At 40.4% G+C, this 17,549-nt stretch overlaps 1 protein-coding gene across 4 annotated transcripts in view; it reads left to right on the forward strand.

Moving 5' to 3' along the window:
• LOC113219840 (TP53-binding protein 1) overlaps positions 1-17,549 on the forward strand; it is an 87,107-nt gene that overhangs the window by 13,197 nt on the left and 56,361 nt on the right. For 3 of the 4 annotated variants that reach the window (XR_003306830.1, XM_031935010.1, XM_026447850.1), the window contains exons 5-11: positions 29-156; positions 1,045-1,203; positions 1,533-1,662; positions 3,280-3,446; positions 6,002-6,131; positions 6,930-7,024; positions 10,308-10,516. Coding sequence is in view for 3 of the 4 variants with exons in the window: in XM_031935010.1 (XP_031790870.1) it covers positions 29-156; positions 1,045-1,203; positions 1,533-1,662; positions 3,280-3,446; positions 6,002-6,131; positions 6,930-7,024; positions 10,308-10,516 (1,018 nt within the window). In the remaining variant the exon portion in view is untranslated. Of the gene's footprint in view, positions 1-28; positions 157-1,044; positions 1,204-1,532; positions 1,663-3,279; positions 3,447-6,001; positions 6,132-6,929; positions 7,025-10,307; positions 10,517-17,549 lie in introns of those variants that run through there. The other variant, XM_026447851.1, reaches the window with a different exon arrangement.

A 17,549-nucleotide genomic window follows, 5' to 3' on the forward strand; every position in this document is an offset into this window, starting at 1 on the left:
CACATGATTATATCCTTCTGTTGTGTAGTGTTCTGGGAATGTCAGTGGAATCTGCTCCTGCTTTGGAGGAAGAGAAGGGAGAAGAGTTGGAACAGAAGGAGACAGAGAAGGAAGAAGATACTTCGGGCAATACTACACATTCCCTTGGTGCTGAAGGTAGCCTTGTGCCTTTTGCAGAATAATAGACTGTTCTAACTTCCTTTAACATGATCGTTCAGATGTCTAAATTTCTCCTCTTTATTAGGTTACAGATTTCTCATAATTAAATTGAGAGTCATTAAGAAATTTGCTAGTAATGTAAAATGTTCCACCTGGTTTGGTGTTCAGGAAATTGAAGTTCATTGGTTAGCTCCTTTCTGCATATTGAGTTTTCTTCCTTTTGTATTCATTTATTTTTCAAATATTTTTGGAATGTGTACTTTGTGGGGTGGAAGTACAATCCGAATTGCTGTGACTGTGGGTGTAGTTTATGATGTATCTTTAGAAAGCAGACATAGTCTACCATATTAAGTGCTTATAAGGTTTTATAGTATGAAGTATTTTTACTTTATTACACATTTTCCACCTTCATCTTTAATACACTTATTTATTTTTTCATTTTTTATTTATTATTTTGAGATGGAGTCTTGCTCAGTTGCCCAGGTTAGAGTTCAGTGGCATGATCTTGGCTCACTGCAACCTCCACCTCCTGGGTTCAAGCCATTCTTGTGCTTCAGTCTCCCAAGTAGCCAGGATTACAGGTGTGCGCCACCACACCTGGCTAATTTTTGTATTTTTAGTAGAGATGGGGTTTCACCTTGTTGGCCGGGCTGGTCTTGACCCCCTGACCTTAAGTGATTCGCCCACCTCGGCCTCCCAAATGCTGGGATTACAGGTGTGAGCCACCATGCTCGACCATATTTATTTTTTATTTTTGAAAAATTTGGGGATGCACAGGGCTTTGAGGTGAAGGACTTAACAGGACCCTTCTTTGCTGAGGAAAGCAGCTTGTACATTGCATAATGTTGTGGGATGATACCTAATTTCTTGGTGTTTTGTTCCTAGATACTGCCTCATCACAGTTGGGCTTTGGGGTTCTGGAACTCTCCCAGAGCCAGGATGTTGAGGAAAATACTGTGCCATGTGAAGTGGACAGAGAGCGTCTACAGTCAGTAACCACCAACTCTGGTTATACCAGGCTATCTGATGTGGATGCTAATGCTGGTATGAAACATGTTTTCTGGCATTTGGAGTTGTGTTTTCTCCCATACTAGAGGTAGTTATTTTTTCCTTGATAAGTTTTGTAGCTATCCAAATTAATATAATCTAAGTCATTTAGTAAGGTTGAAGAGTTTTCTGGTAAATACTTGTCAGTTGTTGCTTTGTGGGCTGAGGTTTTCTTTAAGTTATTGGTTACTTTATAGAATGATGCCTGTATATATTTGTAAATTAGACTTCTGTTAAAATCTTTGCTTTTTAAAAAACATCTGGGACTGTATCTAGTATTTTGAAAAATTAATTATCCCCTTCCTGTCATTTTATAAAACTCTCAGCGATTAAGCACGAAGAACAGTCCAATGAAGATATCCCCATAGCAGAACGGTCCAGCAAGGACATCCCTGTGACAGCACAGCCCAGTAAGGATGTACATGTTATAAAAGAGCAAAATCCACCACCTGCAAGGTAAGCCGTATTCTTTCTAAAAAGGATTTATGGGTTTTGCTGTAGGGTTATACTAATTTCATTTTACCAGATGAAAACATTTGTAGAAATTGTTGATTTTTAAATTATTTTCCGCTTGTACTGGTCATACTTGTGGTCTATTAGAAACACTGATTATTTATGAAGTCTCAAGAATCGTTTTTTGTCTGTTAGTTTGAGACAAAGTCTCACTCTGTTGCCCTGGGCTCATGTAATTCTCTGCCCCAGCCTCCCAAGTACTTGGGCCACACTTGACTACTAATCTTATCTTTAGGCATTCTACAAAGACTTTTTTGTTGATGAAAAAAATTTTTTTGTTGTAGAGATGGAGTCTCGCCATGTTGCTTAAGCTGATCTCGAACTCCTGGGCTCAAGTAATTGTGCTGCCTCAGCTTCCCGGAGTGCTGGGATTATAGGCATGAGCCACTCTGCCTAGCCTACAATGATGTTTTAAGGCTTCTCTAACTATAAGCATGACTCTGTAATCTTTGCTTGCCACTCTTCCTTTGGGATCTTTGTCTACAGAGACACTGCCTGTCTATGGGAGGTCTACTTAGCCTCTCTGGTGTTATGAAGAGTAACGTGAATATTATATTTGAAAGCCTACTGTTTCTATACTTGAGGAGCATCCAGATTGCTTTGGGTTCTCAGATATCTTGCATCTGGTATTTTATGGTATCAACAGATGTAGGGATTCTCAGGTTCTTTAGGCTCTTAACTTGGTAGAATTGGGAAATGTGCCTCTGCTTCGTCTCTAGTGATTTTTATAACCAAAGCTTCATTGCCTCTGGCCAGCAGGTGAAATTTGAATATGGCAGAAGAAAACTGGGATGCTTCCAGTTTGGGGAAGGGGATAAACATTCAGTATTGTTTTGTTATTTCCTTCAATAGAAAGAGTAGGGAGGGAGTGTCCTAAGCAAAGTTGAATATCAAGAGAAATTGTCTTGCTAATGTAAAACACTCAGCCTAACAGTGACTTTTTAGGCTTTTCTTTTAGGTGCTGCCTTCCATCTAGTTATGCTATTCTGTTTACCCTGGGGAGTAGTAGAACAGGTGAACCTCATAAGTCTCTGGAAAGGGGCCAGGGATGAATGTCTTACAGGTGTTAGTATTGGTCTGAAGGAGAATTGGTTTGGGGTTTGGGTACATCAAATGGAAAAGGTCAGCAGAAGATATGTGTGGCACTAGTACAGAGGATAATTCTCATCAAATACTTTCCATGGAATGTCATAGTTTGGACTGTTCTCCTTACTGGCATTATTGGGGTCTGGATCAGAATTCTTCATACAGGTCTAGATAACATTATATGTAACAAAAATCCCCCAAGTCACTCATCAGAAATCTTAGAAAGCATGAAGCACAGTATTGAGCAGAGTTGAATACAGGTATTGGCTGTGTGAGTCAGACAGGTTTTAAAATGGGCTGAGGACTTTTGTCACTATAAAGAGCAGTTTATTTCCTTTTTAATAGATAATTATGTAAATTAGAGCCACTGGAATTTTTGAAATTATTAAAGAAAAACACACAAAACAGGAAAAGCTTTTTAGTAAAAGCATGTGAACTTAGGAACTTTTTCTCCTGGTGATATGAATTTCCTAGGTCAGAGGACATGCCTTTTAGCCCCAAAGTGTGTCTTGCTGCTATGGAAGCAAAAGAACAGTTGTCTGCACAGGAACTTACGGAATGTGGACTGCAGATTCAGAAGTCACCAGAGCCTGAGGTTTTGTCAACGCAGGAAGACTTGTTTGACCAGAGCAATAAAACAGGTACCAAGAGTGATTTGCTGTTACAGCTCTTCTCCAAAGATCTAAACTTTTATTTTAGTTCTGAGGCTACTGGTTAAGTTACAAAGCATTTTATAGGTTTGCAGACCTGTTTGTGATATGGAAGGAAAATATGTTTCTAGTTAATTAGTGAGAAGGGCTTTTTGGGAATAATTTCCATTTAATATTTTGACATAATTTTCTCTCTTTTGGAAATGAGATAGTGAAGAATAGCTAATACAGTAAATTTAGTATTATGGATACTAGCCATTTTCTTTTAGTTTTTTTTTTTTTTTTGAGACAGAGTCTTTCTCTGTTGCCCAGGCTGGAGTGCAGTGGTGCGAGCTTGGCTCACTGCAAGCTCCGCCTCCCGGGATCATGCCATTCTCCTGCCTCAGCCTCTCTAGTAGCTGGGACTACTGGCACCCGCCATCATGCCCGGCTAATTGTTTGTATTTTTAGTAGAGACGGGGTTTCACTGTGTTAGCCAGGATGTTCTCGATCTCCTGACCTCGTGATCCACCCACCTTGGCCTCCCAAAGTGCTGGGATTACAGGTGTGAGCCACTGCACCTGGCCGCCATTTTCTGTTACATGGCTATTTTTTTTTTTTTTTCTTTTGAGACGGAGTCTGGCTCTGTCGCCCAGGCTGGAGTGCAGTGGCCGGATCTCAGCTCACTGCAAGCTCCGCCTCCCGGGTTTACGCCATTATCCTGCCTCAGCCTCCCGAGTAGCTGGGACTACAGGCGTCCCCCACCTCGACCGGCTAGTTTTTTGTATTTTTTTTTTGTAGAGACGGGGTTTCAACGTGTTAGCCAGGATGGTCTCGATCTCCTGACCTCGTGATCTGCCCGTCTCGGCCTCCCAAAGTGCTGGGATTACAGATTGAGCCACCGCGCCCGGCCGTTACATGGCTATTATGTCTTCAGATCTTTTTTTTTTTTTTTTGAGACGGAGTCTCGCTCTGTGGCCCAGGCTGGAATGCAGTGGCCGGATCTCAGCTCACTACAAGCTCCGCCTCCCGGGTTCACGCCATTCTCCTGCCTCAGCCTCCCAAGTAGCTGGGACTACAGGTGTCTGCCACCTCGCCCGGCTAGTTTTTTGTATTTTTTAGTAAAGATGGGGTTTCACCATGTCTGCCAGGATGGTCTCGATCTCCTGACCTCGTGATCCGCCCGTCTCGGCCTCCCCAAAGTGCTAGGATTACAGGCTTGAGCCACCGCGCCCGGCCAGATCTTAAATATGATATTAAGCTTAGGTTTTTCATATTCATCTGGGTAACAGTTTACTAAATCTGTTTATTAGTTAATTTGACATAGATAGGAATTTAAAATCTAGCAGAAAGGACATAAAACTTAAAAGAATATAATTTGTTTCACACCTCTTTAACCTCCACCAATCTCATTCCACAGCCTCAGAGAGCTAGAAAACTTGAGTTAATTACCAGCAAAACATATTATGTTGGTTGTAAGGAGGGAAGGGAAGAAGGGTATATTCCTTTGCTATGCTGTGATACAGGTTGCTGTGCAAGACATTCAGAGGGTCACCGAGGAACCTTTGTTGGCCTCTTACTAAAGTTGTAAGGTTTTATTTAAGAAATTCTTTTACACTGGGATTCATATAGTTGATACTCCATCTGTTGCTAAGGGGAAGGGACCAACAGGAGACTCTTGATAGTATAAATCAGTAATGGCTGCTCATAAATCCTTTTACTAATGCATTAGTCTTTTCTGTCACCTTTGAGCAGACCCAAATCATGAAAACTGCTGCATTTATAACATCAAGTATCATGTGCATTGTTTTGACTTCTCCCATCTGTATCATGGCATAAGCTTGACTTCACCTAAGGTAGACATTGGAATAAAAGGCTTATTTGCTGTTTTTTAATAGAAGCATCACAAGAAAGAAGAGCAGCTAAGCAGAAGTATAAGGATTCTGGCTTTTATTTTGTTTATTTATTTATTTATTTGAGACGGAGTCTCGCTCTGTCTTCCAGGCTGGAGTGCAGTGGTGTGATCTCAGCTCACTGCAACCTCCACCTACCAGGTTCAAGTGATTCTCCTGCCTTAGCTTCCCAGGTAGCTAGGATTACACATGCCCGCCACCATACCCAGCTAATGTTTGTATTTTTAGTGGAGATGGGTTTCACCATGTTGGTCCGGCTAGTCTTTAAGTCCTGACCTCAGGTGATCCGCCCGCCTCAGCCTCCCAAAGTGCTGGGATTACAGGTGTGAGCCACCGTCCCCAGCTAGGATTCTGGCTTGTAATCTCCAAGCTTAGATGCTGACAGAAGGGACTAAGGAACTCTTCATCTATTCTTTATTCAAGAAGCCCATTGTAGGGGTGGTTAATGTTCACTCAAGATTTGTGCTATTGTGGTATTCCATTCGTTGTACTATAAATAAAAAACAATTTCTGCCCTTTTGGAATTTCTGCCCTTTTGGAAATATGGAAATATGTTGGAAATATGGATATTACTCTTTGCAGTACTGAATGGTTTTTGGCAACTCAGTACTGTCAATCTGAGAAGTAAGTGCAACTGGAATTTCTTTTTTTCAGTATCTTCTGATGGTTGCTCTACTCCTTCAAGGGAGGAAGGTGGGTGTTCTTTGGCTTCCACACCTGCCACCACTCTGCATCTCCTGCAGCTGTCTGGTCAGAGGTCCCTTGTTCAGGAGAGTCTTTCCACGTAAGTAAGCCTAAAATAGCTTACACCAAGGTAGTATGTGCCTGAGAGTCTTAGGCTAAGACTGAAAGAGGCTAAACTTGCCTGCGAGTCTAGAATTCTTTTTGAAACCAAATGGTAGAACCTATGCATTAGAGCTTTGGGGATGAAGAACTGTTGAAGGTAGATAAATCTGTTTTCCCATTTGAAAATTTTATAATAGTAGCCCAAAGGTTTCACTAAAAAAGAAAAGGCGCAGTTATTTAGAAAATGTTACACGTCCAAAACAAGCATTCTGCTCCTCTGTTTTACTTGCAGTTCTTCTTGTTCAATAGCAGAGGGTGGCAAATAGTTGTTAACAGTAGTTGGATTTCTTTATCTCTGTGTTAGGGCAAAGGGGTTCGCTTGTTGGTTTTTTTTGTTTAGTTTTAGCTTTGTTTTCTAATGAAAATGTGCATGGTCTGTCTATTAGGCAAGAAAATGGAATAATTTTTTTTTATGTCTCAAATCTGCAAATGAATTTATTTCCTACCACTGCTCATCTTGCTTTTCAATCATGATGTCCTTGTGTCTCATCATTCACTTTGCCCTTACTCTTGTAAAAAAAGTTCTTATTTTACAATAGAAAAGTCTGGTGTGGGAAATAGTTATTGAAGTATTTTTGGTTCTTCCACCAGCCTCAGGTTGCTATTTGGGAGAAGTGCTGATAAGTATTTATCTGAATGCCTTAGATATTTTTTCCTGTTAAAAAGTAAAAACAAATACAGAAATGCAAAACTGTGGCTATGGTAAAATAACCTGTGATTCTCTCTTTGTATAAAGGAATTCCTCAGATCTTGTTGCTCCTTCTCCTGATGCTTTCCGATCTACTCCTTTTATCGTTCCTAGCAGTCCCACAGAGCAAGAAGGGAGACAAGGTGAGCTCTCTTGATCTCTCTGTTGATCTCAGATTAGAAGAGGAGCAACACTTCTGCCTTGCAAAATGTACTGCTTCTTTGTACTTTAGAATGCTTGTGACCTACACAATTCTGTAGGATTCATGTTTGTCTAACCTTTAGGAATAAGACCTACTGTAAAGTGCTGTCCTCAGTTCTTTGCTTTTCCTTCCTTCTTTTTTTTTTTTTAATCTAACCCCATCCCCCATCCTTTGCTTTTCTAGCACTAATTCTGTTGAGATTTCTGTATTGTTGGCTCAATTTTTAAAAAGGCTCTGAAGGAAATTTTTTTTTGAGATGGAGTCTCGCTCTGTCACCCAGGCTGGAGTGCAGTGGCCGGATCTCAGCTCACTGCAAGCTCCGCCTTCCGGGTTCACGCTATTCTCCTGCCTCAGCCTCCCGAGTAGCTGGGACTACAGGTGCCCGCCGCCACGCCCGGCTAACTTTTTGTATTTTTTAGTAGAGACGGGGTTTCACCATGTTAGCCAGGATGGTCTTGATCTCCTGACCTCGTGATCCATCCACCTCGGCCTCCCAAAGTGCTGGGATTACAGGCGTGAGCCACTGCGCCTGGCCAAAATTTTTGTTTTTAAAGTTGAACTTAAATGAATTAGTATGGGGAAGAACTGGACTTATTACTAACGGCCTAGTTGTTTCTAGCAGCATGTGAACACATTTCTGGTGAGAAGGAACCAGCTTGTTTCTTGTGGTCCTTATAGGTTATTTTTGCTATTATTAAAATAGTTTTAGCATAAGAGTGGTTGAAAGTAGGTGGTAAAAATTTTAACTTCATTCATTTACTCCTTTGAAGACTTAGAGATTTTATATTACTTTATTCATAAGAAAGCTTTCCTTTTCACGTCTCTAATTCATCTCATTATTTAAGCTTCTTTTGCTCTGATCTAGTCTCCTATCCAGTCATTCAAGATGTTTCTGAATTCCTACGATTTCTACAAAGCTTTTTCTAATAAATTCTATGATCTTCATCTTTTTACTCTTTCATATACAAGTAATGGTTTTATTTATTGAGCACTTAGTATAGGCAAGGCATTATTCTAGAGGCATTTCTGTGGTTTTTCTCATTGAATCCTCACAAACATCCTAAGAAGGAGATGTTACTTTTATCCCCATTTTACAGATGAGGAAATGGAGGCATAGAGAGATTTTGCAACTAATGAGATGTAGAGGCAGAATTTGAACTCAGGCAGCTGCCTCCAGAGCCTGTGCCCTTATCTGTCATATATATGCCTCCTATTATATCCTTTCTCTGCTCTTGAGTAATATAAAACGTAGACATTTAACAGTTTTTCAAATGTAATTTATCAGTGATAGAATTTGATCTTAGGCTTTCTTCTGCTATAAAATTTGTCTCTGGCTATTTCTCTTAAAATCAGTTGTAGGTATCCAAATGGACTAATAGCAGTCTAGGCATAACATGATTAGTGACTAATATCAATCTAAGCATAACATGATTAGGTGAATTCTACAAAAACCTTGGTAATACAAGTTAAGACTGGTTAATTCTTAGAACAGTTTCTTTTATCTGTACTGTGAACATTGGAAAAACATAAAAATAATTATATTAAATATGCTTTCTCAGGCTGGGCGTGGTGGCTCACGCCTGTAATCCCAACACTTTGGGAGGCCAAGGCGGGCAGATCACCTGAGGCCAGGAGTTCGAGACCAGCCTGGCCACCATGGTGAAATTCCATCTCTACTAAAAATATAAAAAATTAGGTAGGCGTGGTGGCGGGTGCCTGTAATCCCAGCTACTCAGGAGGCTGGGGCAGGAGAATCACTTGAACCCAGGAGGCAGAGGTTGCAGTGAGCCAGGGTTGCACCACTGCACCTCAGCCTGCACAACAGAGCGAGACCCTGTCTTCCAAAAAAAAAAAAAAATGCTTTCTCCCTGATTGTAAACAGTCAATATTTATTGTAGAAAGTTTGTTAAGTATATAGGAAATTAATGAAAATAAAAATCACCTGTGATACTACACTCCGGATATAGTTACAACTAGTATATTTGGATATATTTCAGTTTTCAATACATGAAGTACTTTTACATAATTGGCATCATGTTGTGTATATGACTCAGTTTTCTTTTTTTATGTAACAGTATATTTTCACTTGTCAGTTATATTTTAGATTTAATGCATTTGCTTATTATGTGCATCAGTGTTTGTGAAACTATGTGTGCTTTTTGTATTTATTTGTTTTTTTGCTTTTCTCTTAGATTATTAGCCTAAAGCCTTTTTTATATGTAGTGCCTATAACATCAGGTTTTTAATGTGCTTTGTCATGGCAAGAAAGTTCAAAATGTGCAACAAAAGTACTTAGCACAGCTATGGTAGTATATTAAAGGCCAGTAGCACCGGATCCCAGATTAGATGTAGACTGGTAAGGTTGAGACTAAGCTAAGCAGCAAGGCTAGGTATTGAGGTTGCAGTTTGGGTAACTGGTAGCGTGAATGTGAATTATGGGGAAAAGGTAAATGTTGTCAAGTAGTTTGTGAGTGGTCTAGAGGAGGCCTGTTTAGGGTCAAGTTATAAGATAGGGGATAAAAATGATGAATCAAATACTTAGCTAGCCAGACTGACTCCAAGCAAGGTCCTAGGTGGGTAGTATACTATAGGAAAGCAGTGTTTTGTGTTTTGTGTGTGTGTTCCCTCCTAATTTGTGTCAGGATTAGTGTCTTCTCTTTCCTAGTTCTTTGATAGATCAGTGCTGATTGGCATTGATAGATTTTTTTTTCTTCGTCTGTATTTGTACAGGCATCCATCTCTCTGCATTTAGCAATTGTTAATGCAAATATAATGAGTTCATAAATACTAATTATAGATGCTGTGTTTACTTAAAGTGGTGACAAGTTCACTGTCTTTCAAGGCCTGTGGTAGAATATATGATGGTTAAATTAGGTAATAGTAGTTTGGGCTTTTCTTGAGCTTTTCTACAGGGAAGTGAAAAACTGAGCTATAAAATCAGGAAAGGAGCCAAGTTATTTCTTATGAATGGGTGGGTAGCCCCAGTTGCATCCAGTTTTGATCTATACCTAAAAATAGAAGCTTGGGCAGCTCTTCCAACCAAAGGAAGTATTGCTAGATTGCTAGGACCCAATCTACTATTATTCCATCAGCTTTTCTGAAAAATTGCATCACTATTTTTTTAGAGTGAAAATGTCTGTAATGTAATTGTTATTAGTGGTGTTGGAACATGAGTAATATTGATGAGTGATACTTCTCAATTTGTTTTTCCTGTTTTAAACCAGATAAGCCAATGGACATGTCAGTGTTATCTGAAGAAGGAGGAGAGCCTTTTCAGAAGAAACTTCAAAGTGATGAACCAGTAGAATTAGAAAACCGCCCTCTCCCACCTGAGCCCACTGTATCACCACAAGCCTCAACACCAATATCTCAGAGCACACCAGTCTTCACTCCTGGGTCACTTCCTATCCCATCCCAGCCTCAGTTTTCTCATGTGAGTATTGTAGAAAGAGTTGTTTTTTTTAAAGCAGCATTATTGGGGTATAATTTACAGACCATAAAATTCACACGTTTTAAATGTACAATTTTGTGATATTTTAGTACATTTACAGAGTTGTTCCTGGCTAACACGGTGAAACCCTGTCTCTACTAAAAATAAAAAAATTAGCCGGGCGCGGTGGCGGGCGCCTGTAGTCCCAGCTACTCAGGAGGCTGAGGCAGGAGAATGGCGTGAACCCTGGAGGCGGAGCTTGCAGTGAGCTGAGTTGAGATCGCGCCACTGCACTCCAGCCTGGGTGAAAGAGGGAGACTCCATCCCAAAAAAAAAAAAAAATTTACAGAGTTATGAAGCTGTCATCACAAAGTAGTTTTAGAACAGTTTTGAAGTCACCTAACATCTTGATTTTTTTTTTATGTTTAAACTTTTTACAGTGTCTTTAAACTTTTTGAAAATGTTACTGCAAAATTGCAAAGGGACATAAATCATTATTCTACCTTAACACAACTGTTACTGTAATTTTTGTCTTTCCACATGCTTATGGTTTTTTTCAATAACTAAATTTTTTTGCCCATGACACAGCCTCAGGAGGTCCTGACGATATGTGCCCCCACATGCTGGTGTTTTTTTATTTTTTTTATTTTTTTTGTTTTTTAGAGACAGAGTCTCGCTGTGTCACCCAGACTGGAGTGCAGTGGCCGGATCTCAGCTCACTGCAAGCTCCGCTTCCCGGGTTCATGCCATTCTCCTGCCTCAGCCTCCCGAGTAGCTGGGATTACAGGCACCCGCCACCTTGCCCGGCTAGTTTTTTTTTTTGTATTTTTTTTTTTTAGTAGAGACAGGGTTTCACTGTGTTAGCCAGGATGGTCTCGATCTCCTGACCTCGTGATCCGCCCGTCTCGGCCTCCCAAAGTGCTGGGATTACACTCCCAAAGTGCTCCCAAAGTGCTCGGCCTCCCAAAGTGCTGGGATTACAGGCTTGAGCCACCGCGCCAGGCCATTTTTTTAAAAAGTTGTTGTATAGCACAACTTTAATTTTTTTTTTCCAGTTAACATTGTATCGTAATAATTCTCAGTGTTACATTGTTTCAAAAGTTGTGTATTATTTAAGTAGATGTGATCTCAGTACAGGATCATTCCTATACTTAGGATATCAATATGGTTTTTAGTTTTCCAATGTGTATTTTCTTCTAAAAGCAAGGGAAAACTATTAATTTGTATAATTTTAAATTTAAATATTTAAAGAAATGAAATTCAGGTTTCATAGTGAGTTGAAAATCCTTAAATCTAAATGACTATATTATATATTCAATCTAAATACCTATTCTTATAAGACCTTAAGTGGGGGAATTATTGTAGTTTTATTGGGAGAACTTATTTTACACCTTCCAGTTTGCAGGTGTTATAATAAGAGTTTGTATTTAAAAGTAAAATTTGAAAATGAATAGTAATGAACTGTAAATTTAGTGAGGAGGGGACAGTAGGAAGAAAGAAACTGGTTTGTTTTCTGGAGTTTTAAAACTTGTTTTGTTAAAGGATTCCATTTTATGCAGTTCATTAGAAGCAATTTGGTGGCATTATTAAAAATGAGGACTCTAGAGTCAGAACTTCCTGGACTCACTCCTGGCTCTGTCATTACTACCTTTGTGACCAATTGAAATTGAATCTTAGTTTGCTCATCAGTCAAGTGGTGGGGATACTGATACTGTCTACCTGATAGGTTGTTTATGAAGGTTGAGTTAATATATATAAAAGGCCTAGACTAGTGCCTTACACTTGGTAAATACTGCATATAAGGATAGCTGTTGCTCACAGTAAAAGGGTTGAAAACAAGGTTACCTGGAGGTGAAATGGATGTTCAAACCATACATCATTTTCTTTAGCTTTTTTTTTTTTTTGAGACAGGATTTTGGTCTGTTGCCCAGGCTGGAGTGCAGTGGTACGACCACGGCTCACTGCAGCCTTGACTTCCTGGTCTCAAGTGATCCTCCCACCTCAGCCTCCCAAGTAGCTGGAACTACAAGCACGTGGCACCATGCCCAACTAATTTCTTAATGTTTTTTATAGAGATGGGGTATCACTATGTTGCCAGGGCTGTTCTTAAACTCTTAGGCTCAAGTAATCCTCTTGTCTCAGCCTCCCAATGTGTTGAGATTACAGGTGTGGGCCACTGCGCCTGGCCTTCTTTAGCTTTTATTTTTCTAAGTTATATGTAAAGGTAGCTGGGCATGGTGGGACATGCCTGTAATCTCAGCTGCTCAGGAGATTGCAGCTCAGGGAGGAGCATTTGAACCTAGGGATTTGAGAACAGCTTGGGCAAAATAGCAAGACCCCGTCTCAAAAAAAAAAAAAATGTTATAAATCTGGCCTGGCACAGTGGCTCATGCCTGTAATCCCAGCACTTTGGGAGGCCAAGGCAGGCGGATTACTTGAGACCAGGAGTTCAAGATCAGCATGGCCAGCACAGTGAAACCCAGTCTCTACCAAAAAGTACAAAAATTAGCCTAGCAAGCACCTGTAGTCCCAACTATTTGGAAGGCTGAGGCAGGAGAATCGCTTGAACCCAGGAGGTGGAGGTTACAGTGAGCCAAGATCGCACCCCTGCACTGCAGCCTGGGCGACAGAGTGAGACCCTGTCTTAAAAAGAAATAAAAAAAAGAGTTTAAGAATGAGCTATAAGCACTGACAGAGAGCACTGAGAAGATTTTTCCAACACTAATTTAAAGAAAATGGTTGTAGATGTTTATCAGTGACCAAACAAGACATTTATGGTCTTTGGAAAGGTATTCCTACCAGTTGGTGGGGGCAGAGATAATTCCTGGCCACAAAGGGAGAATAGACGTTTTGAAAAACAAGCCACTATTGAAGGAATTGCTCTGTTTTCAACATTTACCAAAGACCTTCAGAATTAGCCAAAAAATCAGCAATGAAAATTTCAGACAAATGAGTGATTCTGAACGTAGTTCAGAGATTCTTGGAACCTAAGATGACTCTAATCAGGTTTCTTTGAACTCATGTTTTATAAGATGCCTCAGCCAGTGCAGTCCCTGCCTCCTAAAAAGTCTCTGAAGAGTACCTTTGGTAGCCCAGGTGCAGTGGCCTACACCTATAATCCCAGCACTTTGGGAGGCCGAGGCGGGAGGGTCACATGAGCCCAGGAGTTTGAGAACAGCCTGGGCAACATAGTGAGACCCCATCTCTACAAATGGTCAAAAATTAGCCAGGAGTGGTGGTGCCCGCTTGTAGTCCCAGCTGCTCAGGAGACTGAGACGGGAGAATTGCTTGGAGAATTGCTTGAGTCCGGGAAGTTGAGGCTGCAGTGAGCCATGATCATGCCACAGCACTCAGCTTGAGCAACAGGGTGAGACTTTGTCTCAAAAAAAAAAAAAAAAAAAAAAAAAAACCTTTACAACATAGCTTTTAAGTTAAAGATTTGATTTTACTTAATAAGCATTTGTAAAACCCCAAAAATAAGTCAGATAGTTAAAACAAGACCTCTTCCTCCTTCTACCCAAAGATAACCACTTTTCATTCTTTATGCTTTTTCTTTTGGTATTTACCTCCATAATTCTACATAGCATGATTATATTTTCTTTTTCTTAGGCACAGGGTCTTGACCTGTTGCTCAGGCTGTAGTGTAGTGGAGCAGTCCTAGCTCACTGTAACCTCGAACCTCTGTGCTCAGGCCATCCTCCCACCTCAGCCTCCTGAGTAGCTGGGACTACTGGCACACACTACCACACCTGGCTAATTAAAAAATTTTTTATAGGGCCGGGCACAGTGGCTCAAGCCTGTAATCCCAGCACTTTGGGAGGCCGAGATGGGCGGATCACGAGGTCAGGAGATGGAGACCATCCTGGCTAACACGGCGAAACCCCGTCTCTACTAAAAAATACAAAAAGCTAGCCAGGCAAGGTGGCGGGCACCTGTAGTCCCAGCTACTCGGGAGGCTGAGGCAGGAGAATGGCGTAAACGCGGGAGGCAGAGCTTGCAGTGAGCTGAGATCTGGCCACTGCACTCCAGCCCGGGTGACAGAGCGAGACTCCGTCTCAAAAAAAAAAAAAAAAAAAAAAATTTTTTTATGGAGATGGGACCTCACTATGTTGCCCAGGCTGGTCTTGAACTCCTGGGCTCAAGCAGACCTCCTGCCTTGGCCTCCCAAAATGCTGGGATTACAGGTGTGAGCTACCGTGACCAGCCTATTTTCATAAAAAAATTTTAGCCATTTTCCAAGTATAGTTAAATCATAATTTTGTTTAGATTATTACTGACTTTACATTATTGCTATGTAAACAGTTCACAGCAGAGCCTATGACATATTATGATTATTTTTTCATGTTTCTGTAATTTGTTTTCTCTGAAATTGTACTTGTGGGGCTTTTTTTTTTTAGTTTTCTGTGACTCTCGTTAAATCAACCCTAGACTCTCCACCAATTGTCAGAAACTCCTTTTAGGGTGTTGAAGAGCCTTAGACTTTCTGTTTCATCTTTTTGGAGAAACCTCTTTTGGACCCTCCTGGTTTCTAATCTGTACTGTTGCCCTCTATTCCTGGTGCATAACTGTTACCTCCCTTCACTGTCATCCTTGGAGATTCTCCTTACCTGTCTTTGTGTTGGATACCTCTTGGGTTTCATATCTTCTTGCTTGGTTTACTCCCTCATTTTGGTGGGGGACATTGTTTAGTAGCTTTTATTCTGCTATCACACTTGATTTGTAGTTTGCAGGATTATAGAATTCTAGATGGGAAATAATTTTCCTTTAAAGATTTTGAAGGCATTGCTCTTTTGTCTTCCAACTTCCAGTGCTGCTGTTAAGTGTGAGGGCCAGGCCAGCCGTGGTGACTCATGCTTGTTATCTTAGCACTTTGGGAGGCTAACGTCGGGGGACCACTTGAGGCCAGGAGTTTGAGACCAGCCTGGGCAACATGGCCAGACCCTGTCTCTACCAAAAAACAAAACAAAACAACACAACAACAAGAGCAGCAAAAAACAAAGTGTGAAGGCAGTCTGATCTTGACTTTTAATAGGTGATCTGTTTTTTCTTTACTGGAATCCTGTAGAATTTTCTCTTTGTTCCCAGTGTTCTGAAATTTCCAGACCTTTGGGATAGGTCTATTTTCATTCATTGTTTTAGGTACTTGGTAGGCCCTCTCAAGTTTAGAAACTCAGGTCCTTCAGTTCAAAGAAATTTATCTCTTTAATTTCTTCCCCTTTGTTTTCTCTGTTCCTCTTCTTTTTTTTAATGGACTATCTGTTGTTTGGATGTTGAAACTCCTAGAATAGTCTTCTAATTTTATTTTGTCTTCTACTTTTGATCATCTCTGTCTCTTTGTTCAACTTTCTGGGTGATTTCTTCAGTCATTAAAAAAGCAGTGGCTATATTGAGATGTAATTCACATACCATTCAGTTTACCCATTTAAAGTACACAATCCAATGGTTTTTAGTATAGTAATAGAGTTGTGCAACTATCACCATGATCTAATTTCAGATTAGTTTCATCACCTTCCCCAAACCCATGCCCATTAGCACTCACTCAACCTTTCTTCTACCCCTGGCTGTTAGAGACCACCAGTCTACTTTCTGTCTCTATAGATTTGCCCATTCTGGACATTTCATATAAATGGAATTATAAAATACATAGCCTTTGTGAATGGCTTCTTTCATTTAGCATAATGTTTTCAGGGTTCACCTATGTTGTAGCATGTGTCAGATTTTCATTCCTTTTTTTTCTGTTGATCTATCCTTGTCTATAAAAAATATAAAGGAAAAAAGAATTTCATTCCTTTATTTATTTATTTATTTGTTTGTTTGTTTATTTTTCTTTTTGAGATGGAGTTTTACACTTGTTGCCCTTGCTGGAGTGCAATGGCGTGATCTTGGCTCACCGCAACCTTTGCCTCCCAGGATCAAGCGATTCTCCTGCCTTAGCCTCCTGAGGGGATTACAGGCATGCGCCACCACACCTGGCAAATTTTGTATTTTTTCTTTTTTAGTAGAGACAGGGTTTCTCTTTTTTTTTTTTTTGTCTTTTTTTTTTTTTTTCCCTTTTTGTGGAGAACGGGGTCTCGCTGTATTACCCAGGCAGGTCTCGAACTCCTGGGCTGAAGCTATCCTCCCGCCTCTGCCTCCCTGAGAGCTGGGATTACAGGCGTGAGCCACCGCGCCCGGCCTGAGACAGGGTTTCTCTATGTTGGTCAGGCTGGTCTTGAACTCCCGACCTCAGGTGATCCACCCATCTCGGCCTCCCAAAGTGCTGGGACTACAGGCGTGTGTCATCGTGCCTGGCCTTCATTCCTTTTTATTGTTGAATAATACCATTGTGTGGATATACCACAGTTACTCATCGATTCATCATTTGATGGACATTTGGGTTGTTTCCCCTTTTGGCTATTGTGAATAATGCTGCTGTGTACATTTATGGACAAGTTTGTGTGTGAACATGGTTTTATTTCTCTTATGTATACTTACAGGTGCAATTGCCCGGTTCAACCATCTTTTAATTCTTCTCTTAGTTATTAATTTCTACTCTTGGGTTTTTAATTTCTAAATTTTTTTCAGAATATATTTTTTAAATACAATTTCTCTTATTTTATGGATATACTATCTTATCTCTGTAACAGTATTAATAACAGTTTTCTCCTCTCTGGAATAGTCACTGTTTCTTCCAGATGGACTTTAGTTCTGTTTGTTTTGATCTCTTTCAAATTAGAGGCTTTCCTCAGATGTCTGGTAATCTTTGATTATTTGGTGATGTTCAAGAGTGAAATATCAGACAGATGATTAGTAGTTCTGAGTTGGTGGTTGGGTCTTCTTGTTTTTGGGATTTGCTGTAATGTGATCCGCAGGGACATTTTATTGGAAGTCCCATAATGTCAGTATCTTGATTTATCTTGGCCTGGTCAGATCCCTTAGGAAAATGTCTGATCTCCTATTTGTGGGGTATAGGCCTGGCTGCCATTGTACTAGAAGTCTATTAATGGAAGAGGGCTTTGGGTGGGAAGGGGTTGGGAGACAGGTGCAGGTTTCATTC

Source organism: Piliocolobus tephrosceles, unplaced genomic scaffold (assembly GCF_002776525.5).
Source record: "Piliocolobus tephrosceles isolate RC106 unplaced genomic scaffold, ASM277652v3 unscaffolded_108, whole genome shotgun sequence".
In the NCBI taxonomy this organism is placed as follows: domain Eukaryota; kingdom Metazoa; phylum Chordata; class Mammalia; order Primates; family Cercopithecidae; genus Piliocolobus; species Piliocolobus tephrosceles.